We start from the raw sequence: 27,474 nt of genomic DNA, 5'->3' as shown, positions 1-27,474 counted from the left end.
CTTGTTGGAACACAAAGATTCCCGCAGGGACCAGAGGGATGTTTTGCTGGGGGTTATCAGCCAAGCGATTAGACAGATTTTGCTTTTCCTTGTTAGAGCTCTAGGTCTAGCTGTGAGCAGTTATTAAAGGGAAAAAGAGGTCCGAAATACGATTTTCTTTTTTTGTTGAAATTCTTTATGTTTTTATTTCTAAGGTTCCTAAAGCCAACTTCTAAACTTTCATGATGATTGAACAAGGAATTAGATAAATGCCGGGTAGCACGGTTTGCCACAACGTCAGCGCCGGAGTATTTGAGGGGGAGAAAGAGGTTTTCCGGTAGAAGTTTATAAAAAACATGACATTGACAAAGGAGAAATGGTACTGATCTGGTTCGCTCAAATACCATTTAGCTGTGAAAGAAGTGGTTTTTTGGATGAGAAACCAAGGGGGTGGACATTAAAAACTCTGCAGGCAGCCTCTCACCCCCCTTTTTTTTAATCAGCAGTCCCTGTTGTACAAAAAGGTAAACAAGTACAAATCATTAACAAGGAGAGAAAGCTCCATGCCCATCAAGCATCAGAAGAAAAGAAGTACCTAGTTCAACTTCAAGACACCCACTCTCCCTCAACTGCTCCTTTACAAGAAAAGAAGAGGCACGGCCAGAGCGGCTAGGCCAATGACTGTGCGGTCGGCACCGGAGCCGACGGTGGGCATGGGGCTCTTGCTGGGCGAGACGGCGGTGGTAGCGCCGGCGGTAGGGCCGGTGGGGTAGCTGGCCTTGGTGGTGCCGTTGATCTTGACCGAAGGGGTGTAGGTGGGCGCCAGGGTCTTGGTCTCCTTGTGAGTGTGCTTGACGGACGAGGTCAAAGTCGAGTTGTAATGCGGCACGGCCTTGTAGCTGCTGCTGGCGGCGCCAGTGGGCGCGGCGGACGTCTGGTTGAAGCATGGAGTGCTGTACGGGACACCGGTGATGACAGGCTTGACCGAAGAAGCGGCCGAGCTGCCGATAGGCTTGACCGACGGGTAGGCGTGGTGAGTGGGCTTGACCGGCTGGAGGGCGCTGGTAGGGCACACGGTGGTGTAGATGGGCACGATGTGGGTGGTGATGAAGGTCTGAGCAGCGCTCGAGCACTCCTTCTGACCGCCGGCGCACGAGGTGATGGTGTACTTCTGAGTGGCGTAGATAGTCGAGACGGTAGCGTGCGACGGAGCGGCGGTGGTCTGAGGCTGCGGGGTCGAGGTCTCGTAGGCGGGCTCCACGGACGAGGAGGTGGTAGGAGCCGCGGTGGTGGGGACGGCAGCGGTGGAGGACTTGCTGGTGATGGTCAGGTAGCGAGTGTTGTGAGCGGTGGTGGTCGACAGGGCCGCGGTCGAGCTCTCGGCGATGGGAGTCACGCTGCTGCTAGAGCTGGGGGCAGCCTCAGTGGTCGAGGTCTTGGCGGTGATGATGACGTAGCGAGTGGTGCGGGCAGTGGTGGTCGGCACAATCTTGGTCGAGGAGGACTCGGCAACAGGGGTGGCGGTCGTGGTACAGGTCGAAGACGACGGGGCCACAGGCGTGATGGGGGCCTGGGTGGTAGCAGGTACGGATGAGCTAGGAGCCTTGCTGGTGGCGAGGGTGGTGGTGCACGAGGTCGACGACGAGGGGACAGGGAGCAGCGAGGTGGTCGGCTGGGCGGTGGTGGTGGTGGTGCAGCTCGACGAGCTAGCCAGTGGCGCCTTGGTGCTCGTCGGCTTCACGACAGTGGCAAGAGTCGAGGTGCAAGTGCTAGACGATGCCGGGCGCGGGTGGTCGCGCTTCTTGTAAGCGGCCGGGGCGGGGGCGTCATCATGCTTCAGCGCGGCTCCCTGGGCCGGCACAAGGTAATCCCTCTTCTTCATGATCCAGTTCTCTCCCGGGGCGGAGCCCATCTCCTGCGACGCCTTCACCTTGAACCTGGACTCCTTAGGCTGCTCGACCTGGGGCTTCTTCTCACCCTCCTGCTGCTGAGGCTGCTTCTGGGCCTGAGCCTGTTGCTGCTGAGGCTTCCTCTGAGACGCCTCTGCCGTGGGCTTCTCCTCGGCCTTCTTCTGCTGGGGCTGCTCCCTGACCTCCTCAGTGGGCTCCTCCTTGGGCAAAGGCTTGCCAGTAGGGCCGCACAGGGCCTCGCGCATATTGGAGACCCGCCCACTCCTGGCCTGGCCCTTGCAGTAGACATCGCGGGAAACCGGGTCGCGGATACCAGGTTTCAGCTGAGGGCTTTTTGTCAGTATTTTCTTGTGTTCACACATTCAGACAAATCCCATTTTTCGTCGAACAAAATGAAGAGTATTCATACCAGTGAGAGGAGGAAGTCTTCCTGCGGAGGAGGAGTCGCGGGCTTTTCCTCGGGCTGTGCCTCAGGCTGTGTCTCAGGCTCCACCGCAGGGCGGACGTCGCTCTTGTTCTCGCTCTCGCGACTGCCCTGCTGGGCAGCCACCGAAGCAGCGGCGGCCGCGAAGATGAGGAAGACAGTGTTGCTACGCATCTTTGCAGAGAGTGAGTGGGGGAAAGCTGTTAAGCTGTGGGGGTTAGAAAAGAGTGTATGCTGATAAGCAAGGAGAGGACGCAAGCAAAAGTGCTCGCAAGGGTTATACAAGAGGATGAGACTTGTTAAACCTTTTTGGCTGGAATCTGCAGAGGAGATGAGGCTGATTTGAGATCGAGACGAGGAAATCCGGAAGAGACCCCGAGGCCAAAAGATATATAAGTTCTCGAAGGACCAAAAGCAAAGCGGCAAGCCCTCTGGGGCCAAACAGGTGCCTTGGCCATGATGCCGCCCAATGGTTTTGCTTCATCGTATATGGTGGAGTGTAGGAAAGCAACATGTTTGCCGGATGGCGTCAAAGCTCGGCGCCCTCAAGGGTCAATGGAAAATGCCAATCTCAATGTTTGAATAAAGCCTTACTTGCCTTGATAACAATTTGAACATGTTTCTTACAAAACAGGGTAGATATCGCGGGGGAGGCGGGCTAGTTCAGCTAGTCCCCATCAATAATGCTCAAAGTATCATATATGGTCTCTGGTAATCGATCAGAGCTCATTATTCATTTACACTTGAGTCTATCTATCGAGATTTGTCAATATAATTCATGTGTGTTTAGCGGAGATGACTGACTGTCGTTCTGTCAGCTAAGTCTCCGGCAACATGTGCTTTTGGTTTGACTGACTCTAGTTACCCACTCGTTCGTTTTTGTCTTGTCTTGCTGGTTTATCCCCTACCTAAATCGAGCATAAACAACATCTTTGTCAAAAAGCAAGTGGTCTTCCCGGCAACCATAACTCGCCGACTGCCAACGGCCTGTGCGTCGTTTAAAAAGTTCACCATGCAAAAATAAACTGCAGATGCAGGTGCTTGCTTGCTTGCCTTCAGTGGTCGATGCTGCTAAAGAATCAATATTGCAAGTTTCTATTACCATCAGTAGCCGTTGTGCAAATAAAAGATTCCGTGACGGTGTTGCACCACTGATTGTTTGATTATTGTTATTGCTGTGATCGACACTGGAATTGAATACATTTTAGGGTAAACCGACACAACGAGGCGTTTTCATCCGTGTTGACTGACTTGCAGGTAGAGAGAGGCAAAACGTGATGGATCCCAGCCGCCAAACAGAATTTCTATGCCGTCATAGAGGTAGAGTAGAGTACCTACCTTACCTACCTGACTGTCTCTAGAGTAGAACACCCACCTCAGGTACCAATGGAAGTATTTTAGTCACCCCTTCTGTTTTCGGATACTTGTCGACTAAGGTACCGTAGGTAGGTAACTAACGGAGAATTACTTAGGCAGGTACAAATCCATTGTTTTGAAAATAGTCAGGAACGCAAAGGGGAAGTCGCATGAATTGAAATTCCACTTTGCATCCGGTAAAATAATGCAAGAATGGGAAAGCAAATGGGGAGAATCACGTCAAGCCATGGCGATCGAGCCTTGTGCTTTTTGGTGGGTCGATTTTCGATTTTACAGAGAGAAAAACATAAGACACACCGTGCTTGCAATCTTGTACTTACTCTACGCAGAGAGACGGACGGCTTTGTACTGCCCGCCTGCGAAAATTCAGCAACCAGGCAGCAGCATCGCTATAGGTCGCTCGCTCCCCATAGATAACATCACAGTGGGGATGATCTCTCCATTCAGATCACCTCAAACTGATAAGACGGGCAGGCAAGTCGATTTTCCTAATGTCTTAAAAACCCCTAACTACTGGTCCAAACTATCTGTTGCATTGCTTATTTTCCACATCTTGATGCACCAACAAATAATTCACCGGTCCGAAAATTCGACAGTACCATTAACAATATTATTATGCTGTTTTTTTACTCCTTTTTCAAAAGGACCCTAATGAGGCAATCAATGCCGCCCTTTTTTCCCCCATCCCGCTATGTTGTACAATCTCCTTCTTCCCGCCCAATGTCACGCATTTGCATCAGGGCAAAGCACCGTGAAACCCTTGGTGGCGCGGGCAATAAAATTAGTCTTTTTTTAATTTGAGGTGCGGTATGACGACAGGATAAATTCTGTCTCGACCGTGATCCCCTTCTCGATACCTTCCGTGTTCCGCCCACGCACCCGGCCCAGCTCAGCCCCTGCACTATCATCATTACCTTCACAACTGCCGCCTCGGATCAACCGACACAGTCGCAGCCACGAGCCTGGACCCCCGTTGTGGCAGTAGAGCGGCCTCAGCGCAGGAATGCTGACGGCTGAGATTCCCAGGACCACCTCGAGCGCTGCCAGGAAGTAGAACTTGTCGTCCACGGTGCCGACAAAGTCCCCATACGTGTCGGCGATGCCCACGGTGGTCAGTCTGGCGCAGTTTGCGATGACGGCGCTGCGACGCGTGAGGCTGGTCAGTATCTTGAAATTTTGAGAAGGGGATACTATGTTCATGGCGCAGCGAAACTCACCCAAAGCCAAGAATAAATGTTGCTGCAAGGCCAGCCTTCTCCGCGTGGCTGAAGTTGAGATGCCAGATCTCATAACTGGGTACAAACAAGCATTTGTCAGAGCAGATCCCACTCAGCCTGCACATTCAGTGAAAAAAAAAAATGAACACGGGCCAACGTACGATGGCAACAACATGATACCCAAGTCGAGTACGATATTCGTGTATATCATGGCATTGTAAATGCCAATCCGGCTGGCACACGTCCCATTCAGACTCAAGTCCCACTGTGAAGCAACTGGAGTACATATAAACACCTGGGAGAGCCCAAAGGCGACCGTCCAGACGGCCGTTATGGCGATTGCCACATGGCAAGCGATCTTCAGCGGCCGTGATGCAACGGCACGGAGGAGGAATAGAAGTAGGCTCATTCTGGTCGCACCCAGACCAATTATGTAAAAAATGTTGAAGATAAAGGTATGCTTTTTTTGAGAAATTTTCTGTGGTCAGCTGGAAGGAAGCAAGATGGCTAACAGGTGGGCTAATATATATTTAGGCGTACTCACCAGTAACAGTTTTGCCATATATTTCATAGCTGGTTACCATGACCCTCTGTCAGCTTCTCCAGGCCTACGTGCTTCAAGGCAATAAAGCTGCTTGTTTGACACTTACCTATAGACCTTCGCTCCTCCGTTTCATCTGGCTGTCTTGATTTGACAATGTGTTCTACTCCCACACAATACGCTATCATCGGGGTGCTGGTTAGTACAGGTAGCATCCCTCCTTTGTGCATGAGGTTCAAACGTACCTGATATTTGCATGCTCACCAGCACCAGTGCGCAGATCTTCCACTCAGAGTATTAGCCTCAATCCCACTGAATCTGACCCTCTTCGTATCATTGAAGAATGAGTAGGGAGAACCTACAGAGCCAAGAAACACAAAAATATCACAGCAACCCAGCCCAGAGAACCGATACCGTGCCAAGAAGCGAAGCCCGACGAACCCCATCGCCAACAATGCAATTACAACATTTGCGATGACAAATGCCAGCGCCGTACCGGTGCTCTGAGGTGCGGTTGAAGCCGTCATGGCTGAATAAGCCTGACTATGTTGTGAAGAGCCAGGCCGGACATGCAAAGCAACAAAAGAAAAATAAAACAAACACTGTCAGTTCACAGCTAGAAAACGGCAAAATAGGTATATGATACGGAAATACTTCAAATTGGGGAGGGGCAGAAGCGCTTTTTAGATATCTACATCTTGTCGTATCGCGGACTCGCGCCCCCTTCCAACAAAAAAAAAACATGAGCCTGCCCGGAACGTCATCACAGACGGCCAGTGACAAAAGATCCGATTGGACCGCGAGATTCCGTGAGCAAACAAAAATGCTCCGGTCCGGTCTCTAACCTTGACAGAGTAGCAGAGACATGAAAGCTGATCCAGCGCAGGGCCTAGCGTGTGTTTTGTGGTCGATAGCACCAAAGTTACGAGGGTCTGGCGTCCCGCCTCGAGTCGACTCGGCGCAATGGTGTGACGATCCTAAATTCTAACCAGACTTCTTTTTTCCCCTTTCCTACCTACTTTACAACGACCCGCGCGTGTGATGAGTTTTGTTTTTCACCCTTCCGAAACATTTCGTATTGCTGGATCTTTTCTAGGCCAGATGCGCTAAGAGATATTCTCAGGGATGCTCACTGCTGGCAAACTGAAAATTGTTTGACAGGTCCTTTAGCCCATAGGTTGGCGGCTACGCTAGTTCCTGCGATGAACTTGTTGACGCGATGGACACAGGTAGACCGTTACCTGAGCTGGCCAATCGCATCTCATGCCCTACATGCACAAGTGATCCTTTTAGTTCAAAACTATGGCTTTGGTTGTGCCGATTACTGGTAAGAGTCTTCTTTGCCTCTTATACGACTTTCATTGATGTACCCTAGCCTCCATCCTGCCGAGACCACTTGCCGATAGGATTCACCCAAACGCCTGTTATTGACATATGTTATGTACCCATTGCGAGGGAAATCACCCCGTGCTTCCCCGCAAACAATAGTAATCTCGACCGGATAGGAGGAGATTCTCCACACTACAGTGTCAAGACCGGGGGTGGGCATATAAGACCTATACTTACTTACTCATCAAACATAATACGTGATATGAAACTTTCTGGTATCGATGAAAGACGAACCTTCCCTCCTCCCCAGTGAGCAATCCCCGCCGTTTATACACACTTCAACCTGCTCCCTTTGAGATGGTTAGAATCATCCGGGCCTCCAGCTCTCAGGCGCCAGGTGTCGTATACTCATGACCCCCGACCGGCAGCTCTCCGGGCATGGGACCGAGCCAAGCAGCAGTAGAGCCCATTCTTAGGCTAGAACGCGGCAACGTCACTATCCTTGACCTCTAACTCCACAGCGTACGCGACCCGCAGATCAAAACCTCAATTGGTACCGCGCTGGCGGATTCACCTTGCCAACGTCAAAACGGATGCGGGTGGATCGAGGATCTCATGGCGAGGCTTCCTGTCGAGGGGGGCCTTTTGTCCGCACAGACTTTGCCTATTCGGGAGAAGCCTATTCCTTTGTTTGCTTGTGATGGCCGAACATGCCCGCTCACCGTCGGAGGAATGGAAATCCTGTACCGGTAGATGCTACCAGGAGATTCTTTCAAGAGGCACTGAGATGAAACACAAGGCGACTGTTGGACTTTCGTGCATTACTCCTTGGAGTTTGGGCGTTTTCTCAAGCAAGTTGCGTCCTTCCAGTCCTCAAATCCTTTCTGTATCGTTTTCACCATGCGCAACAGGTCAGTATTGCATGTTGAAAAAAAAAGGCCAATGGAAACAATTGTCTGGAGTGAGATACGAATCCAAACGCTAGCCTCCTTGCCAGAACTGCAGTTAATCCGATTTTTTTTGTATTGGTCTGGATCTTGTTTGTGTATAAAGTGCGAGATCGTAAAAGGGTAATTGTTCTTCAAAGCGTGGCTTCGCGTTGTCCGCCAACCCTACAAAATATAACTCGAGCGCAAAGAAAACAAAGATCAGCCACTTACCAATGAAACAATGGTATCTAGAAGTGCTGCATTCTTTGTCTCGCAGAACTCGACAAAATCCCATGACAATGTCGATTGTCCCAATTCACGCTTTGAGGTGCTCCCATTTGACTAATGACGTCTATCAGAACAATGGCCACATCTTACCCACGGTATAAAACAACCATGTCGCCAGACCAAGATGGAAATCGTCGCAGTGTTCTTGACATATTCAGCCAAAGTCAAGGAAAGATAGGAAAATATTCGAAAAGAGTAAGTAAAAGAAACGAGCAGTGCTATAGTTTCTTTCCATACTTTCTTTCGTTTCATATTGTTTCCTTGTCGCTTTATATATATATATATATATATATATATATATATATATATATATATATATATATATATAACCCAAACAGGAGAAATCCCCTATCGGCACAACATCCCATCCCCAACCATGTGCAACACAGTCTGCCGCGAGGGCTGCATCGTCGTCAAGACCATCTACATGGTCTGCGCCCACACCTCCCCCATCTCCCAGTGGACGTCCTTTTGCCCGAGGAGCAGCAGCACTACCACCATGGAAAGGACCACCGTCTGCACGCCCGCCGGCCACGCCGAGGTCCGCTTCGGCTGGTGCGCGAGCTGCACCGCCTTCTATGCGCCCACGGACCTCAACAACGAGGCCCTGATCCGCAACTATTGGGCCTTCAAGACCGCCCACGGCATGCTGGAGCCGCTCGACAAGCCGAGCAGGGTCCCCGGGACCGCGCTGTTGGGATCCTCCCCGCCCGCCACCACAAGAGACCCTTGCGTGCCGGCCGCCGAAGTTGAGAGCCTGGCCGTCGCGCTTGCGCAGGCCAGCTCGGGCGCATGCACCACCGCGCAGGCGAGGATCCAAGCGACGAGGTACCGCGTCGAGATGCTCAGGTGGGCTGGGAAGAGGCGGGCTGCTGCTGGCCGCAGCACTTCCTGCCGTCGCCGTGTCGACAAGCCTCTCCCGCCTACGCCCCGCTCGGCAGGGTCGTTGATGGCGCAACCGGCCAACAAGTACGACGCGGCGGGCCTTGCAGCCCAGCCCCAGCATACGAGCTGTCCCAACTTTGAGACGCTCAAGCCTTTGACATATAGCCCTTCGTCGCGGTCAGCTACCAGCAGCCCCTGCGAGACCGGGACGTTGCAGCAGCAAGAATCTACCAGTGTAGATTTTTGCTGGCGTCACTATGCCATCGTCGCTCAGGATGGTGTCTGTCACGAGTGCGACGACGAGAGCATGCGTTCGCAGATACGTGGCCGGGTCAAGTCCTTCCCTGTTCGTGATCATAACATGCTTAGGATTCAGGCCGTTAAGCAGATTGCTGCGAGTGCCGTGCAGCCACTTTGCTTCTGTGATGGAAAGGGCTTCGAGTGCACTCCTTGTACCGACCGACGTATCAGCAGCAAAGCTGTGGGCACTAAGGAATGGATCTAAACTCTTGCTTCTAGCTGCCTTCCAAAACTTCCCGAGTAAGTGCGTAATTGACGGTATCCATATTTCAAGGTTAGTATTCCGAGTGCAATAGTTTCCCAAGGCATGTGAAGAAAACAATAGATTGAGCGATGTCATAAAAGACCCTAGAAGTAAATACCTCCAACTGTTTGCCCATTAATTCAAAGTGTACCGCATCGTCCACGAGAATCATTACCTAAAACACAAATCAGCCTGTTTACCTGAATCCCGTAGTATTTATCCGAAAATTTGGACGACTACTCCAAGCAGTCATCACCAACAGTTCTTCGCCGACCATTTGGCACCCATCTGGGCCTTTCGGGCCTCTTTGAGCTTTGTGTCCTCCTCCTGAGCCCTGTCATCCATCTGATCTAGCATCCTCTTCTTGTCAAACATTGCTTTCATCTGTGGTGATGAGCCCTTGAATGGCTGCAGGGGTGGGAGGCTTCCTTGAACGAGTTCCGGTGTGGTGGGCAATGTAGCTTTGGTGTCTGGCGAGGCTCCGATACTGGCAATTGGGTTCGCGGCACAGCTTACAGGCACCACTACCTTACCGTCACCTTCTTCTCCTTGATGGGCAAGAAATTGCATCACTTGCTCTAGGAGCCGGGGATTGGCCTGCAGCCTGGCGCTAATCTCCGCAGCGTTGTTCTCCTTCTGCTGCTGTAGCGAAGCGATGAAGAAGATTAGCTTTTGGATCAGTTTGCCGTCGAATGTTGCGTGTCAGATTTTTCGGGCATGTCTAGAGAACTCACGACTTTTTCTGCTGCTGCCACTGTTCTCACAACAGCTGACTTCTGGGAAGCTACTAAAACAGGTCCAGGTGGTGCTGCGGACTTTCTCCCCGTTGCCACAGAGATTTCAGAGACCGCGCCATCCAGTGTAGCCTGTGCTACAGAGAAGGTCAAAGGGGGGCCAGATAGTGCTGCACAAATGTCTGGTGCGGCTGGAGTCTATCCATGGACAACGCAATAGGTTAGTCAAAGCACTGCCAAACGCGGTATGCGCTGTATAAGGTGTATATAAGAGCAAAGTCTTACGCGAATATCCGGGCCTAGAGCAAATTCAGCCCAGGCTTGTCCAAGAGCCATAACCGTGCTGTTTTCGTTGCGGATCATGAGAAGCTGAAGTTGCGCCATTCTCGTGATAAAGGCCTTCATCTTATCCATAGCTTCGAGTCCAGCAGTCAGGGCCTTTTTGTAGTCGCTCAGGTCAAAAAGGCTTTCGCAAATGGCCGTGGAGAGGTACTGCAGGGGGCGCCAGTACAGATTATCGCGAAAGATATTCCGCTGGATTCCTACTGGAAGAGGGTTTTTGGGCCAAAGTTCCGTGAGCTGACCGAAAAGCTCGGAACGAAGTCGTCCATAATTCTTGGTGGACGTATCGTCATATTGCTGCATCTCCCAGTTCCAATTGCGACAGCTCTCTTCCTGAGGTCGCGGTATGTTAAGATAAAGCAAGGCTGCATCAGCCACGAAGTTCATAGAGCAACGCCACTCAATTAGAGTAAATGTTTCACGAACTCGATCTTCGGGTGGGTCGAGAGACTGCAGCAGCTTCAGTAGAGTACTCCGGGCCTCTCTGTTACCGGGCTGATCCCAATCACCCGGGTAAGATCGAAGCTCCTGCTGTGCGAGGAACTGGATGTGGCGTAGCTGAGATTCCTTGGAGGCTCCGAATGCGCCTTTCAAAAACAGGTATCCGCTTGTTGAATTGTCGTCCGCTGGAGTTCTGTTTGCCGCTATTTTGAGATGCTCCCACCTGTGCTGCTAGCCAACAAGTGGAAGTGGTCCCTTCCGGCTGAGAAATGCCTGCCATTGATCATTTGCAGGGAAAGAAATCTCACCCATTGCAGCGCTCTCCTCTGGAGTCCGATTTATAAGACTATCGTGGATGGCATTGTAGAATGGAGCAAAGAGCTCTTTTCCAGTGACATTGGCTGCTTCAATGACCGATCCTTGGAACTGGCTCATGCTAACAAGAGCCTTAATTATGGCTTCTGTGAATGCGCCGCCGCAGGACTGGGCAAGCATAATCTCCAGCGCTTCGGGTGAGGCGAGTTCCGGCTTGATTTGGCCCAGAAAAGGATGCATTTTCCATCCTGTCGAGAAAAACGAGGGTGTCATGAGCGTGATCGGAATGTTGTACTTATTGGGCAGATCATCGAACCAAGAGCTCTTTCTGAGATAGCTGCTACATCCATCTAGGTTGAGACAGATGTTGAGCTCGGGTGTCATTTCACCAGAGACCACCACGATCAAACATCCGTCATGGCTGCGATTAATTGTGTCCAATTAGTAGGCGGTAACCTTGCAGTCATTGGCGATATGCAATACTCACGCTGCTGCAGACTCGGCCTGCTTATGAAGCTCTTCTACAAAGGCCTTGAGTAGGAAGGCGGTATCCGACGAGACTCGGACCCGAGAGAGAATGCCTTCACGCATGTCCTCACTTACTTTGTCCATGCCGTAATTGTAGCTGTGCGTCACCATGGCGTTTTCTGGCTCAAACAAAGAGTACCACGCTTGGTGGTCAGGACTTCCCAGACCATGAAATGCCGTTTTCCACTTCAGGAATTCCGTGAAAAAGAACCCCATTTTCTGAGGACCAGCGAGCTCGAGCGGAGTAGTCGAAAGTCCTACAATGTGAGGTACTTTTGTTATGTCGGGCGGCGCATGGGTGACGAAGCTTAACATGCTTGCCATGTTGTGCATGCTTAGCGACGCCATCTTGTGTGGTCGTGAAAGCGTGGTCCTATATCTGGGTAGAGATTGACGTTAGGAAGGCCAGTTAAAGATGTGAGATGTATCTGAAACAACATATAGCCTTGGGTAGGCAGACGTGCTACAAACCCCTAAAGCTATGGAAAGTGGCAGGGGAGAAGTGACAGTGATGTGAAAGTTAAGTGGTAGTAGAATTCTGACGTCAGAAGATTAAAGAACAGGAAGTACCAGGCAGCGTTGTGTTTTGTTTCCGGTCAGTTCGAGTGAAAGCATGAATAAAGAAATCACCCGTAGGTTGATGCAAGTCGACCTCGAGGCCATACGCGACAAGTTGAGGACTTGGGGGAGCTGGAGGGGTAGAGGGAGACACAGAGATGAAACAAAACTGATCAAGTTGATGAACCTTTTCCGACGGGAGATTAATCTCAGCAGGCAAACACGCAATTCATATTTGATGACATCAAAGATCATGAGGGGCTGACAGAACGAGGTGGCCTAATAAAGAAGGCGCCCTTCGTTCAGGGTTGCTCATAAAAGCCAACGGAGGATCCTCCTGTAGACAACTGCAACATCTGGAAATTAACACGCCAATGTCTGTGCGCTGCTCCGTTTTATCGATCGGATTCTTCCGATCTCGGCATATAAAATATTATGTGAACATCTATCTCTGACATCTGGCCATTTGTAGGGTGCTGCGGGCGTGGTCAGCGTCCGAGTCTTCCGTACACAGAAGTGAATCATCATTTATCTGCCTTGCTTACCTGTAGTAAAGCCATGCTCAAGCCTTGTGTGCAGGCAGCAACCAAATCCCCCCAAAGACTTGAAGAATATTAGAAAATCAGGATTTGTATCAAGGATAAAAGGAAACGCTGGTATGGTAGCAAGACAGGTTACACACACACACACACACACACACACACACAATAGTTCCACCTACGAGTATTACGGAGAAAGGATATAACATCTGTCATTGTTAAGTTCATAAGAAACAATCCAAAACATATCCAAAAGCCAAATTCATAATGACCCACGCCCCATATCAAAACCATAAATAAGAAACGCAACTAAGTCGCGATCTAATACGACGGAATCCATAAAAAAAGAACAAGAATAAAGAAAGCTTGGAGAGTCGGGTATCACCGGGAAATCAGGCCAGTGCTCCCATAGGATCCCACAGCGGAAGCTCAACTGGCTTCTGTTTGAGCACATCCTTAACCTCCTTCGATAGGACTTGGACATCGACGACTGCCTGGTACACAAACTCGTCCATCCACGAATCCTTCATAACGAACCAGCCCTTTTCGCCGGCGGCCTCGCCCCAGCTGTTCTGGACACGCCACCTCACTGTCTTGCCAGTCTTTTCGTCGATGTGCACCGCCGTGAGAACCATTGCGTGGGTCATGGCACTCTCACCGGTCCGCAACCTGTCGGCCTTGGACATTCCAAGCACCCCAACGTTGAAGCCGAGCTCATAGTCGATGAGATCAAGATCCATCACTCCAAGGGCTGTGTTGCTGAACTTGCCAACGTCGCAGCCGAAAAATACTGGCTGACCGGCCTTCAACATGGCCACGCATGCCGACTTGAGTTTGTCCATGGCTACGTTAATGTAAGTGATACCACGGCCTCCCACGACATTGCCGAGCCGGTCGACTGTCAGCAAGCTCATGTAGTCGTTGCGAGGGTCGTTCACCAGCGACACCATGTTCGTGATGGTCGAATGCGTCACGCGGAACTCGGCACTATAGATGTCCTTGGCGAACTCAAGCGGCGTGGTCTGAACCTCGCGGGCCTTGCCGTTCTTGTCTGCAAAGGTCCACGTGAACTTTTCCGTAGCCGAGGGTGGAGGGCCGAGCGTGAGCGTCAGCACCGTGTAAATGTCCTTGACCATCTTGACCTTGGTGTGCGAGAGCTGCTCGGCGGTCGTCTTGGGAGAGCGCATCATCTTGCGGAGGATCAAGGCATACTCGCGCAGCTTGCTGTATACAATGCTGTTGATCGTCGAGGACGAAGTTGCATTGAAACTGTCGGGGTAAAGAATCTGAGGAACCAGGCCGTACTTGTTCACAAGGTTCACGACCATATCCCACTGCCCTCCATCGCTCAAGGGAGCTTGGACCAGAGTTTGCACTAAACGAGAGTCGAGATCCATGTCTGCTGTGTCCAAAACCTGTTCGAGAAAATAGTTGCTCTTCTCCAGTTTATCCCAGAAGAAGAGGTAGTTCTGAGACAACTCAAATGCATCAAGTTTGTACTTTTGCATGATTGCCACGCGGAAGACGTTTGTGGATGCAAAGAGCCAACATCTCCCGGAGCTCCTCTGGTTCGTTATAGGGCCGCCCTCAAATGGAACCTTGAGGTTGAAGACGTGGAGGTCGTTGCTTGTAAGCCGGCGGTTCAGTAGCAGCTCCTTAGGCTGGTATGCAGACAGTGCAGTAAGGGCGAGTCTAATTACGGGTACACATATTCGTCAGCTAATCTTATTGCTTGGCATAAGTTCTCCGTACATTTGAATTGGTGACGAGCCGCTAAAGTCTGCTTCTTGGTACGTACCTATTCTTCGGATCTGCGAGAATGGAGCTTTGCCAGTCCGCCATCTGGGAAATAGGCAAATCCTCCGCATCTCGGGCGAGCTGAGGGCCACCACCTATTTGCTTCTCGTCGACATGCACACAATCATCATCAAAGCTGAGCAGGTCGAGGTCGTTGCGAGATCTGCGAGCTAGCACCTTCTCGCGTTGCTGTTCGCCAGGTAGCTTTGATTGTTCAGCACCCATGATGGACAGAGCTCAGTGTAGCTGTAAAGGAGACCCCTTAGCTACTATAACACTTAGCTACTGTGATGATGAAGAGGCAGGAAAAGACAGAAAGACAAACAACAGTTGAGCACAATGGTGGGAGGATGTTATTGTTAGGAAATTGAAGTGGCGAGAAAGCCAGTCGAGACAACGTCTGGTCTGAACTATCCTGGATTGGTGGAAGCGGCAGTGTTTCGGAGCTTATCAAGGTGCGCAAGGAAGGAGCTTCCCCGCATCAAAGAACACACGTGAACCTCCATTCCCAAGCTCCCCTTAGTGTGGGGGGAATTATCGGCCTATCACGCTGGCAATCAGGTGAGGTCAAAACAAGGATCGCGTGGTCCAAGGTACCATACAATTCAAGGTGCTGGCATAGTGTCTAGGATGTGCGTTGTCTAAGCCGATTCTATTGAGTATCCCATCCCTATCCGTATTCATCATCAGCATCAGGGAAGCAAAGCGAACGTTTTCGTATATCATCAACCGTTTATTAACACAACGCTACCTATCCAATTTGATTACTAGATAAACTTTGGTCCAATTCAAGGCATAGAGTATCTAGAAAAGTAGCGTCCCGACATCCTACACATATTAAGCCAGCAAAAAGACATCTATCTAGGTTGGCAGCTAGAGTGGATCTACAGCCTGCTGCCATGAAGGACAGCCATGTCGCAGACAAGCTCACGGCCGTTGTCGCTAACGACGAGGGCACGGACGCTGCCACGGCCAGACTCGAAAGCGCGCTGGAGGCGCTCGTAGAGGTTGGACTGCTCGCTGACGGGCAGGTTCTGCTTGACATCACCGGTCTCGGTCATGGCAACGACTAAAGATTAATTGGTTAGAGGCCACGTCTATGTGAAAGAATTGAGCCAAGTGACGGGTTGAAACTTACTGTGGCCAGCGGACATGTCAAGGACACGGTACTGCTTGAACACGGGGCCGCACATGGTCTGGACGACCACGCTGGGCGAAGGGTTCGAGATGGAGGACGACTCCTCTCGGAGCTCCTTGGTGAAGAGGTCGACACCAAGGTAGCGGTGCTGGCCGGTGGCAGCCGAGGTCGAGATGCGGATGACCTGGCAGGGCCTGCCCTGGAGCATCAGGATGTCGCCCAGGCGGATGTGGTGGCAGGGGATAGACACAGTGTTGGGGGCATAGTCGCCACCGCGGGAGCGGGGGCCACGGGAGCCACCGCGCGAGACTCGGCTCTCCGAGATCTCGATGGTCTCACGGTCTGGGTGCGCAATACGGTCAGCCATCCTGTGGAACTTGTCACGGATAGAGTGACGGTGGTGGTGGTGGTGGTGGTCTAAGGGGAGAGTGAAGGAATGGTGTTAGAGGGAAGGGCAGTTGATTGAGAAAAAAAAAACGGATTAGAAACAAACTCACCGTCTTCGTAGTAACCCATCTTGGTGTTGTTGTTGGTGGATTTACGGGTACGGGGGATCTCTACGGTCTCCTCGATGTGAACGTCCTGGCGGAAAACCGGACGCTTGTGCTCGTGGTGATGGTGGTGGTGGTGGTGCTTGTGCTCGGCTTGGTCGACGGTGATCCTAGTGTTGGTCTCCTCTTGATACTGAGGTTGGCAACGGGCACGGTACTCGCGCTCAATGTTGTCAATGGCAGAGGCGTGAGGGCGGTGGGTACGGTCGATCTCGACGCGAGTGTCCTGGAAGGTAGCAGTGGAGGGTCTGGATAAATAGGGCGGATGCGAGGTTAGATTGCTGGTTGCCAAGGCCAATGTGCAGGAGCAAAAGCAACACTCCGCAGAGGGGTGTTTATCTTTGTGAAACAACGTACCTGTGCTGAGGGTATGCGTAGATGCGCTCCTCGTGGCGGTGCTCCTCGTGACGGTAACCGGGACGGCGGTAATCCTCTTCACGGCTGATACGGATCTGCTCTTCGTGACGATGCTCCTCGTGGCGAACGGGACGATCGGCAGCGTTCACAGTAAAATTCGACGAAGAGTAATGACCTTCCCGTCCGGGCTTCTGGGGGATCTTGATCTCTACTTCCTCGTGGGTGTGCTGGGTGGTGGTGGTAGCCGCAGCCGGCTTGTCTTGGTCTGCCTCCCGGTATGAACTCGGGAAGATGCTGAAAGGAACCGGGACTCTGGCTTCAAAATCCAGGGTGACGACTTTTCAGACGCGAGAGTCTCCTTCCTCTCAACCTTTCCACAGAAAGGAAGACAAGAAGATTACTCTGGCTTCTTTTCTGAAAAGAAGTCGGGGTAACAGAAGGGGAGAAGAAACGCTTATGTATGCGTCTTCTTCTACAACTTTGTCTTCTTTGAAAGGGGGGAAGAGGAGATGAAGTTTTTGGGCTTTTGGAGCAGATGGAGATGTCGAAGGAAGAGAAAAATTCAGGGGGCGGTCTGAGCTGTGGGCTTGCTATTTGTGCACGCCAGTTGTTTGCGTGGCAGAGGAGAGAGCAGGGGTTTTTGTTTACTTGAGTGGAGTTGTTGATGTCCTTTAATTGGATCTGCCACCCCATCCATCACATACAACCCTGTTTGCTCCCGTCACCGCCGGGCTCCCAAGTGCCCAACTACTAAAGGACCTAGCGCTTAACCACCCAAGGTGCATTCATTCTGTGCCAAGTGCCAGGTAGCCACCAGGCAACCGGAGGCGGTCGGTATCCAGCTCGCGTCGATTATCCAGGTAAGACCCTCATCGAAACGAGGTTGGGGCGCCAATTGCACGGAAAGGATGCTCCAATTGGCTCCGCACCGGCAGCTCTGCAGCCCAGTACCCGCCATCTCCAACCCACCAACGCTCAGCTACTCTGTTTCGACACTGAAGATCTATGTAGCTGTAAGTTCAAGCCATTGACAAGACCTATGCAGCCAATTGACAAGCCGACGAACCCAATTGAAATCTCTGATGGTCGACGCAAATATTGACACAATATCCCGAGACCATCAAGACCTCGTACGAGCGTTTTTTTTTTTTTTCTGCCCTTGAAGGACGGGGCGAGAAGATTCGCGTTACGGATTACTTGGCTCGAGCTCAGCCAGCTGTGTGTGAGTGGGGCGAGTCAATTGCTTTTCTGCTACCCTGTCACCACGACAACCCTCCTCGCCAAGGTCCGGGTAACCTGCTGCTTCAGATCCAATGCTTTCTTTCACCCGCCTTGTATGGGGGAGTCTGAGCCGCGGCGTACCATGAACACGAATGCCGATTTTCGAAAGCTTGTGAAATTTTACATGTCTCTGGGGCCGGCGCCGGGCTGTCCCGCAATTTCCATCTTAGAGGATAATTAGTGTCGAGTTGCTATAAGAATTTGACATCGCCCGGCGAGCTTAGTTGACAGGTGGATCGCGTCAAAAACAAAAGTCTGTGTTGCTGCTGTGGCGTTGATTTGTTTTGCTAGGCTGCAGGTGGCAGATTTCGCTGGCAGGCTCGTACAGGCCTACCTAGCCTTTCTTGGTCTGGTCTGCAACGGGGAAATCGTCGATTGTCCCTGGCTATCTCCTAATCCCCTTTTTCCTGGGCGGGGACCCTGGGATGTGCAACTCTGTACTGCACGGAGCATGTTCAGACAAGTCAGGGCAGGCAAATGAATTTTATTTACGTTTTTTTACTAATTGCGGCCAGAGACGACGAAGAATGGGGATTTTAATTACAGGATAGATTGCGTCTGGTTTGTCTAGTGTCCACTCAGTTCTATGCATGGACTGACTGCTAGAACTATTTAGGCTTCGATGGAACTTAGGTACTCCGTACCTTCGTCCACAATAACAACGGTACGATTGAAAGGAACTCTACGAACTCGCCACAGTGGCTGATTAAGGAAGAAAGCGCCCCACTAACTCCAAGCTATGCTCTTGCCAGCAGTTGAGGTTGGTTGTTTGATGTCGTCAGTGCCGGATGCGGCGCGATTATGACCCATCATGACTCCCCGCATGGATAGCAATTAGTAGGCAGTACATTACAACGTAGTTCAGAGCCGTCACCAGCGTCGTGCTTGTTGGATGTTGTCCCTCCATTATCGCAGTACTTTTAAATTTACTTATCAAAAAGACGCAGCTGTATTATTAAAATGAAGCAAAGATTTTCTTCCGTTGATTGCAAGGCATGTTGTCTTCTCCCGGACCCCCAGTGTTGTTCACCCTAGCTCCGGCCTCAGCTGAGAAGAAAAGCTAACCCCGCGATTTGCGCAGGCCATATCGCAAGAGCTACACGCTCAACTTCCTGGTCTACGACTGAGTAACATTTACGATCTCTCTTCCAAAATCCTCCTGCTCAAATTTGCAAAGCCGGACCAAAAGGCGCAACTCATCATCGACTCGGGTTTTCGTTGCCACTTGACAGACTTTGCGCGGACCACCGCAGTATGCTTGCCCACCCAAGACACCAACCCCCCGCCCCAGAGACCCTCACAGATAAATCATAATCATGCAGCTAACCGTCTCGTCTTGTTTTATAGCCAGCACCGTCCCCTTTCGTCGCCCGGCTAAGAAAGTTTCTCAAGACCCGCCGTCTTACATCTGTTTCCCAGATTGGTACCGATAGAATTATTGAGTTCCAGTTCAGCGACGGTCAATATCGGCTATTTCTGGAGTTCTTCGCCGGCGGCAATGTCATACTCACAGACAACGAACTGAAGATTTTGGCTATTCTGCGCAACGTCAAGGAAGGAGAGGGTCAAGAACCCCAGCGCATCGGGCTTACCTACTCCCTCGACAACAGACAAAATCATGGCGGCATTCCCGAGTTCACTAAGCAACGTCTCCGTGATGCCCTCACCAAGACAGCCGAGAAGGCAGCTAATGCATCCGGTGCCACAAGAAAAGGACGAAAGTCTGGCGCTGACCTGAGGAGGGGCCTTGCTACTATAATCACAGAGCTTCCGCCAATAGTTGTCGACCATGCCTTTCGATCCACCAACTTTGACGCCGGGGCACAAGCCGCCGACATACTACAAAACGATGATACTTTTGATGCGCTGTTCGAAGCGCTTGAGGAGGCGCGGAAGATTCTGGTTGCCATTACGAGCTCGGCTCAGATCACAGGTTACATCATAGCTAAGGCCAAAGATGGGGCTGCAAGTGTCCAAAGCGAAGACCAGGGTTCAGAAGGGGCCGTTGTAAAGCCATTTGTTCCTGGATCGAGCAAGGACCTGATATATGAGGACTTTCAACCATTTTTGCCCAAACAGTTCTCCAGCGACCCCAACAATATTATCCTCGAGTTTGAGGGCTTCAACAAGACTGTCGACGAGTTCTTTTCATCCCTCGAAGGTCAAAAGCTCGAGTCCAGATTGACAGAAAGGGAAGCAGCCGCCAAGAGGAAATTGGACGCCGCGCGAGAGGAGCAGGCAAAGCGTATAGAGGGGCTGGAAGAAAGCCAACTGCTCAATTTCCGCAAGGCTGCAGCAATCGAGGCTAACGTGGAGAGGGTTCAGGAGGCCATGGACGCTGTCATTGGCCTCCTTGAAAATGGTATGGATTGGGTTGACATCAATAAGTTGGTTGAGAGGGAGCAGAAGCGGAACAACCCAGTTGCTGCCATAATCAAGCTACCCATGGACCTCGCCAATAACACCATCACTTTGCGCATTGGCGAAGAGGAAGAGGACGATTCCAAGGATGGTGTCGAAGAAGGCTACGAGACAGACTCAACCGTATCCGACGATGACGATGAGGCCGAGGCGAAATCACAACCGTCGAAGCGAGAGCTGGAGGTGGATATTAAACTCAACTTGTCGCCCTGGAGTAATGCGGGAGAGTATTACGACCAAAAGCGCAGTGCAGCTGAGAAACGAGAGAAGACTATTCAGCAATCTTCCCTTGCTCTTAAGAGTGCCACGCAAAAAATCACGCGAGAACTACAGAAAGGGTTGAAACAAGAGAAGCCAGTCATACAGCCAATTCGCCACCAGATGTGGTTCGAAAAGTATTTGTGGTTTATATCTTCGGATGGGTACCTGGTCTTGGGTGGTCGAGATGCTCAGCAAAACGAGATGATTTATCGCCGACATCTTAGTCGCGGTGACGTTTATGTTCATGCAGACTTGAACGGCGCCCCTAATGTAGTGATCAAGAACAACCCGAGGACTCCTGAGGCTCCTATACCACCATCGACGTTGTCACAGGCTGGTCAGCTAACCGTATGCGCCTCCAATGCATGGGATGGAAAGGCGGCGATGGGAGCGTACTGGGTCAATGCCGACCAAGTCTCGAAAGCTGCTCCAACCGGAGAATTCTTACCTGCGGGCAGTTTCATGATTAAGGGAAAGAAAAACGAGCTGCCTCCGGCAACCCTTGTCATTGGATTTGGCCTTCTCTTCAGGATCAGCGAGGAGAGCAAGGCTAAGCATGCAAAACAACACCGTGTGTATGATCCAGTCGAAATTGGGACCGCCTCCGTTGAAAATGCCAACACGAATCCTCTTGAGAACAACATGCCAACGCAAACAGCCGACCAAGATTCAGGGAGTGATGACGAGGGCGCTGAGGCAGATGATGACGCAAACCTCGCTAGGGCCAATCCTTTGCAATCCAGAGAGAGCGGAGATGGTGGTGATTCAGACAACGAATACAACGCCGCAGTACCCACAAACACCATGGCAAAGCTGGATGTCACTGAAGGCGATGCAGGGACACCTGATTCCGTCGATGATAACGGAGTGAATCTGGACGGCAACGGGAAGTCAGAGAGCGTTGCGGAAGAAACTGAGGAACGAGACAGTAATCGTCCTGGGTCAGCTACTCCTGCCTTGTCTTCGACTGGAACGTCTACTCCTCAGCAAAAGAAAGGCCAGCCGAAACGAGGCCAGCGTGGAAAGGCCAAAAAGATAGCACAGAAATACAAAGACCAAACTGAGGAGGATCGTATCGCTGCCGAGACGCTCCTGGGCGCCACTGCAGGTAGGCTGAAGCGCGAGGCTGAGGCCAAAGCCAAGGCGGAAGAGGCGGCGGCTCTGGAGGCTGCAAGGGAACGACGCCGGGAGCAGCACAGGCGACAGCAGAAGGAAGCTGCCGAGCACGAAGAGGCACGCGCAAAGCAAATGATGGGTGAAGATGACGGGGACATTTCGGGTGCCTCATACGACTTTGGTGCTTTGGAGACATTGGTCGGCAACCCTTTACCTGGCGATGAGATCCTTGAGGCCATCCCCATCTGTGCGCCGTATGCGGCTATGGGCAAGATCAAGTACAAGGTCAAGCTTCAGCCCGGCGCACAGAAGAAAGGAAAGGTACGAGATATGATGTTCGAATCTCATTGTCCCTTACAGCTTCAATACTAACATGACATGGGCTTTTTTAGGCTATCAAGGAGATCCTCGAAGCGTGGAAAAACGTATCAACCAAGAAGGGTGTCATGGATGAGCAAGCAGCTGATACTGAGCGTATGTGGCCACGCGAAATAGCTCTCATCAAAAGCCTGAAACCTGAGGAAGCCATGAATTGCGTTTTTGCTGGCAAGGTCAAGATTATGATGACGGGCGGTGCGAGTGGAGGTGGTGGCGGTGGTGGTAAGGGAGGAAAGGGGTCTAAGAAGCGATAGACATAGAGTACTTTTCCTTTATTCTATATCTCACGACCTTCTTCCACAATAATTTTCCATTGACCAGCAGGCTCATGCTTGAGTGGCAACTTTAAATGCAGGCCATTATCATCCGTCGGAAGAAATGAGATTGGTGCGACTTTATGTAGTCTTGTCTGGCTTTGCCCAACAAAAAAGTTCTACATGTCGCATTGTGAGTTTGGTTTCGGACAAACCGAGCTCCTTGCGTAGCACTTTGTCACTTTCATTTCACTTCACGGTTCAGTTTGTCTGCTGCCTGGGCTGCTGCTGAATCCTTTCTCCGCCAATCAATGCCTTGCCATTTCTTGGACCGATGCGTTATTATTATTTTTTTTAACCTTTTCTGTTCGTTCCCAGCCTGATACCCACATACATTTTAGTAAATTCATCATAGATTGACTCTAGGGCACCCAGGACAACATCTTTCTGAATTTCTTGCTCTCTTGCGAATCTTGGATCTCTGCGACGTTTATACCCTAACGCATATTACTCTATTTACTATGCCTCCTGTCCAGGAAGTTCATAAGCATCACATATCTTATGTGCCAGCCCTTGAAAGCGAGGACAACTTCGATGAGTGGAAGAGAAACGTCATACGGTAAAATGAAATCATATCATTTGTACCGGCCCTTTGCCATGATTATACAAGAGCGAACTGACTGTGGTTTGACTTCAGGGCACTCACTGCCAGAGGGCTGCTTCACGTCCTCGAGGGAGTCCAACCTGACCAAGAGACCAGTCAAGATGAGGAGGAATATGGCAGCTCCCCGGTGCCTGAAATCTCTGTTGACATTTGTACCGTGAGCTCTTTCGACGAAAACGATTACTTTGAAGTTTCCCAGCCGCTATCCTTCGGAGAAACTTCTGACACGGGATGCCATCGTTGCGCGAGTGATTACGCCAACCAGCCACACGCAAAAAGCAGCGTTGATGCCGCGAGCAACATGAAGGCCAAGCAGGAGAAGCAGCGCAGCATGGAGCGCAACGAGGCCCTCTTGCTCATGTCGCAGTCTTTGGCGGGTATGCACGAGTGGTTGGTCCTCCACGGCTTCGACGCGAGCGAGGAAGAGCCGGCGCGATACTTCCAGGCCGTCCAAGACGTCTTTACGCGGCTCTCCACCTGGAACTTGGAGCGTACAAAGGCAGATCTGCAGAATATCAAGCCGGATACCCGCAAGACGTTCCAGGCCTACCAGCAGCGTCTCATGTTTCTGCGCAACCGCTATCTCAGGGCCGAGGGTCGCAAGCCACGGTAGGATATTACTTCCCTGTCCCTTACAGTAACACACTTTCGTCTCCTGCCTTCCTCCATACGCTGATAGAAAGTCTAAAATCTTCTTGTGCTTACTCCATCCCGTATCAGTGACGAACGCGAGCGCGAAGTCTTGTGGTGGGCCATCGGCGGCATTAAGAACTGGAACGGGACGTTGCATGCAAGACTCGCCCGGGACATGATGGAGGCACCTGGCAGTGGTCAGAAGCTGACCTGGCCCCGCCTGATGATGCAGCTTGCCTACATTCATGAATGTGATCTTGCCTACATTCATAAATGTGACAGGTACGATTATATCCTCGAGCCTGCTGTCATTGATAGCTAGGTCAGGAAGGTGACTGTCAGATGCTGGCGAGAGCAGATGCTGGACATTTCCAGACTTTTGGTCAAGCCTGCGGTGAGCTTTTTCGTTGGGATGTGAACGGGATAGGCTCTTATTTTAAATGGTGCGATGCTCTTTGGTTGGGGTATACTGAGGGATATGTATTGCTGCTAGCACCATAAACTCAATCAATGCCAATAGCCATCAGTACCAAGGCTAAGGAACGGCAAATGATCTATGGTCAGGTCAATATATCTCGCAATTAGTCTCGATATCCAGGCTATCTTGGTAGATATCAGAGACTACATCATACACGTCGTGGTATATCCCAATCACTGATGCGAGTATCGTTGACGCTTATTTTTTTTTTTTAAAGAGCCTACCTGGGCCTTTCCGAGCTTACGTATTTGTCTATCAGAATGGCACTCATATTCTATTGATTATGCTCAAAGCTCCATAGGCAAAGTTTATCCCTTGAAGTGGCCCAAGCAGTTCATTGTTATACATATACCTCCCCTACAATAAACGAGTCTTGACAATAAAATTGTTGCTGCAATTGTTTCAATATGATATTCATCGATTTCTGGGTCATTGGAATGGTATGAAGAAACTATTTTTCAATGCAACATATTATTTCCTAGATATATCTATCAACAGTTCGTGACATCAAGTGCCGCTATAAAAAGACAAGAATATACTAATGCCAATACTCGATATCCATATAGTATTCCAGTCAATGATACTCCGTAGTAGCATATAATTCGAAGTTTCATTCACTTAAGTGGACTGTCCATAATAGTGGTAAATACAGAAACCCTATTCTCGCCACAATAACTTATATATTGGTATCCCCTTTCCTCCCTTTGGACAGATGATCACCGCGAAACAACAGGCATCTCTTCCGCACAAGCACAACGGACATGAGATAAATATCATTACTTCGTGATCATCGCCACCTGTGCTGGCCAGATTTGCAAAGCACCGACGGAAATGACCTTTGCACATCCGAGAAAACGCCACCTCTCGGTAGCCTGCTTATAGTCCTCAAAGCTCTACCCAATAGCAACCTAGGCACAGCCAACGTTGCACCCGAAAAACTTGAATTTGACCTACCACTATGCAGAAAAAAAAGAAAAAAATTGTTCTCGCAACAGGGGAAAGTTGCGCGATTGGCTCGTCATCAAAACAAGAAGCACAACCAGGAAACTACGGTCCGCCTTGCCTCCTCCATCCCTCGGGGATGATTTGTTCAGATCCGACATGGAGGAATCATGCTCGTCACACATTCTGTACCACGTCAGATCTCTGTGCGGCCATGGGAAGGGTACACGATTCTATGGTTATGACCTAGGTACCTAAGTTACCTATGTTACCTTAGTTACCCATGTAGCTGTTATAAAGCTTGTGTGTGCGAGTGCGAGGTGCTAATGTATACATAAGGGGTTGCACAGGGGAAAACTAGATAGATACCTTGGATTGGCATACATGTTAGGTACGAATACGGAGTACATCACACACTACTCTACTCGTGTGGCACGCCCCCCCAATTGCTTTCTCGTAGTGTCGCAGGTGTCTAATAGTATTGTGGAACATACTCCGTACTCACGATAACATCGAGCACAAGCAAGGATAAAAATAACGACAAGATTGTGTTGCGTCAATGGCAAAAGCTAGACTGAAGGTGGCAAGACCTGAGAGTTGCCAGGCGTGTTCAATTCTTCTCGGTTGTACTACAGTACACAACGTACTAACAAGCTCACCTCTTTGTGTTTCCATAAGATGTACAAGTAAGTGCGTGCTGAGGAGGGATACGGCATGATGCATGATGACAGAAATTGGATTGTTAATAAGGATATAATTACCTTGTGTCTGTTGGTAGGTTACTTGTTTGATTCCCCGAGATTAAACACCACACAGCTCACTCCCATTTTACATTGGCACGGCTCGCCGACTACTGAACGTCATGTCATGTCATGTCATGGTCGCGGAAGTTCCCTAGCTCGTCATCCCAATTCTGGGAAAATAACCAGCCATTATCGAATCATCATCAACCCAAGGCGGTCAAGCGAGAGAGCCACTTGCCCGAGGGTGCAGCAAATCCTTTGGCGTCTATCGAATAAAATGAACAACTTGTTTTTTTTTTTCTCTCTCATTTTAATGTGTGTGTGTGTGTGTGTGTGTGTGTTCAGCCAGCCACATTTCTTCTGCGTGGGTGTGCCTGTGCCTTGGCTATTTGTCCACCTCCTTTTCCTCACTCCCTTTTTTTTTTTTTTTTTTTTTTTTTTTTTTTTTTTTTTTTTTTTTTTTGCTAGACTAGATAGTTCAAGTTTTGTCACAAGCAGGATCCAACAAAACATGGAATTTATTCTCCGGTTTGCCAAATCTAGGAGTAAATGGCACATCGGTGTGCCGTATAGGCTGCAGCCACCATGCATCAGTACAAACCTGGACTCGCCTATCGGTCGCGTATTAAAATTTTCTGCACGGACAATACGCGACGGTGAATTGTTCAGGGTGAAAAAGGAAGAAACAGAGAGCCCACATACCCAGACGCGACAAGTTACGCGAAGTAGGTGATATCGCGACGCGACTGCGTCAAAGTTCAGCATACGAAGTAGCAAAGAGATAATAATTTAAAACCAAACCCCAATATTAACAAAAAGTTAAAAACGACGCGATGCTACCTACCGTTGGAGTGGATTGGGGGAGTGGTTTCCATACTGTTCATTTAATTATGGGTTTACTGTAAGAGATGGACTCTTTGGTCCAGAAACAGAAAGAAAAACCCACCAAGACACAAAAAGGAAAAGAGGAATTGCAAGGACCCCAGCCCCTTGACGGGATATCAACTCGTGGTAGCCTTGCTGTTTGTTGGGCACTGATTGAGTCTGGCCCTACTTGGCTGTTTTGGTGCTGACCTGCCCACACGCCCACCCACCCCAATCTTGCCAACCCCCTTGTGGGAAGTGAAGGCAGTGAAGGCAAAAGAAAAAGGGCCTCAAGGGGTCCCTCCTTGACCTTGTTTGTGCCTGTATTGTCTGATCTACTATGTACCCTTAGTCTTAGCTCGCCGGAGGATGCAGGTTTGACTGCCGGGGACGACGACAAAAAACGATATGAGAACTTCGATGATGCATGGCTCGCGGCAAACAAATCAAGGTACGGTACAGCCTCACTGGACCGTTAGAAGTACATACCTGGTAGTTTTGTGTGCTCGAACTTGCATGCGTCAAGAATCCCTGCCCCAAGACATAAGAAAGAAATAGCAATACTATTTTTATTGTATTTTATTCCTAATTTTAAATCATTTCTTTAAGTATTATTAACACAGTACACACTACACTCTTTAGTGTTCCGGATGCGTAAATATTCCCGGCGGTGAAAGAAAACCTATAACCGAGAACATGCACATAAACCCCCCCCC

At 50.3% G+C, this 27,474-nt stretch overlaps 10 protein-coding genes across 10 annotated transcripts; 3 read left to right on the top strand and 7 right to left on the bottom strand.

Moving 5' to 3' along the window:
• Positions 1-616: 616 nt before the first annotated feature.
• PgNI_10713 (uncharacterized protein) lies at positions 617-2,487 on the bottom strand (the record flags this gene model as incomplete). Its single annotated transcript, XM_031130686.1, has 2 exons — positions 617-2,212; positions 2,299-2,487. The coding sequence occupies 2 exons, from the start codon at positions 2,485-2,487 to the stop codon at positions 617-619; spliced, it is 1,785 nt and encodes a 594-aa protein (XP_030979982.1).
• Positions 2,488-4,482: 1,995 nt separating this feature from the next.
• On the bottom strand, positions 4,483-5,975 carry PgNI_10712 (uncharacterized protein; the record flags this gene model as incomplete). Its single annotated transcript, XM_031130685.1, has 4 exons — positions 4,483-4,831; positions 4,908-4,982; positions 5,069-5,367; positions 5,811-5,975. 4 exons carry the CDS (start codon positions 5,973-5,975, stop codon positions 4,483-4,485), a joined length of 888 nt encoding a protein of 295 aa, XP_030979981.1.
• Positions 5,976-8,370: 2,395 nt separating this feature from the next.
• PgNI_10711 (uncharacterized protein) lies at positions 8,371-9,384 on the top strand (the record flags this gene model as incomplete). Its single annotated transcript, XM_031130684.1, has 1 exon — positions 8,371-9,384. One exon carries the CDS (start codon positions 8,371-8,373, stop codon positions 9,382-9,384), a length of 1,014 nt encoding a protein of 337 aa, XP_030979984.1.
• A 291-nt stretch (positions 9,385-9,675) lies between these two features.
• Positions 9,676-12,131, bottom strand: PgNI_10710 (uncharacterized protein; the record flags this gene model as incomplete). The annotated part of the gene is made up of 5 exons (XM_031130683.1): positions 9,676-10,065; positions 10,158-10,355; positions 10,443-11,125; positions 11,249-11,676; positions 11,743-12,131. The coding sequence occupies 5 exons, from the start codon at positions 12,129-12,131 to the stop codon at positions 9,676-9,678; spliced, it is 2,088 nt and encodes a 695-aa protein (XP_030979983.1).
• Positions 12,132-13,067: 936 nt separating this feature from the next.
• PgNI_10709 (uncharacterized protein) lies at positions 13,068-15,111 on the bottom strand. Its single transcript, XM_031130682.1, has 2 exons — positions 14,679-15,111; positions 13,068-14,572 (listed from the first exon to the last, which is right to left on the bottom strand). The coding sequence occupies exons 1-2, from the start codon at positions 14,900-14,902 to the stop codon at positions 13,273-13,275; spliced, it is 1,524 nt and encodes a 507-aa protein (XP_030979511.1). The 5' UTR covers positions 14,903-15,111; the 3' UTR covers positions 13,068-13,272.
• Positions 15,112-15,389: 278 nt separating this feature from the next.
• PgNI_10708 (uncharacterized protein) lies at positions 15,390-17,416 on the bottom strand (the record flags this gene model as incomplete). The annotated part of the gene is made up of 5 exons (XM_031130681.1): positions 15,390-15,746; positions 15,816-16,232; positions 16,313-16,614; positions 16,724-17,060; positions 17,326-17,416. The coding sequence occupies 5 exons, from the start codon at positions 17,414-17,416 to the stop codon at positions 15,562-15,564; spliced, it is 1,332 nt and encodes a 443-aa protein (XP_030979512.1). The 3' UTR covers positions 15,390-15,561.
• Positions 17,417-17,592: 176 nt separating this feature from the next.
• On the bottom strand, positions 17,593-17,844 carry PgNI_10707 (uncharacterized protein; the record flags this gene model as incomplete). Its single annotated transcript, XM_031130680.1, has 2 exons — positions 17,593-17,726; positions 17,790-17,844. The coding sequence occupies 2 exons, from the start codon at positions 17,842-17,844 to the stop codon at positions 17,593-17,595; spliced, it is 189 nt and encodes a 62-aa protein (XP_030979509.1).
• Positions 17,845-18,964: 1,120 nt separating this feature from the next.
• Positions 18,965-22,434, top strand: PgNI_10706 (uncharacterized protein; the record flags this gene model as incomplete). The annotated part of the gene is made up of 4 exons (XM_031130679.1): positions 18,965-18,985; positions 19,086-19,256; positions 19,352-22,123; positions 22,195-22,434. 4 exons carry the CDS (start codon positions 18,965-18,967, stop codon positions 22,432-22,434), a joined length of 3,204 nt encoding a protein of 1,067 aa, XP_030979510.1.
• Positions 22,435-22,955: 521 nt separating this feature from the next.
• PgNI_10705 (uncharacterized protein) lies at positions 22,956-24,053 on the top strand (the record flags this gene model as incomplete). The annotated part of the gene is made up of 3 exons (XM_031130678.1): positions 22,956-23,053; positions 23,132-23,707; positions 23,819-24,053. 3 exons carry the CDS (start codon positions 22,956-22,958, stop codon positions 24,051-24,053), a joined length of 909 nt encoding a protein of 302 aa, XP_030979507.1.
• A 2,297-nt stretch (positions 24,054-26,350) lies between these two features.
• On the bottom strand, positions 26,351-26,738 carry PgNI_10704 (uncharacterized protein). The gene is made up of 2 exons (XM_031130677.1): positions 26,597-26,738; positions 26,351-26,468 (listed from the first exon to the last, which is right to left on the bottom strand). Exons 1-2 carry the CDS (start codon positions 26,657-26,659, stop codon positions 26,373-26,375), a joined length of 159 nt encoding a protein of 52 aa, XP_030979508.1. The 5' UTR covers positions 26,660-26,738; the 3' UTR covers positions 26,351-26,372.
• Positions 26,739-27,474: the final 736 nt, after the last annotated feature.

The sequence above is a fragment of the Pyricularia grisea genome, chromosome VII, assembly GCF_004355905.1.
Source record: "Pyricularia grisea strain NI907 chromosome VII, whole genome shotgun sequence".
Classification (NCBI taxonomy): Eukaryota; Fungi; Ascomycota; class Sordariomycetes; order Magnaporthales; family Pyriculariaceae; genus Pyricularia; species Pyricularia grisea.
This window is presented reverse-complemented; position numbering and strand designations above follow the sequence as displayed.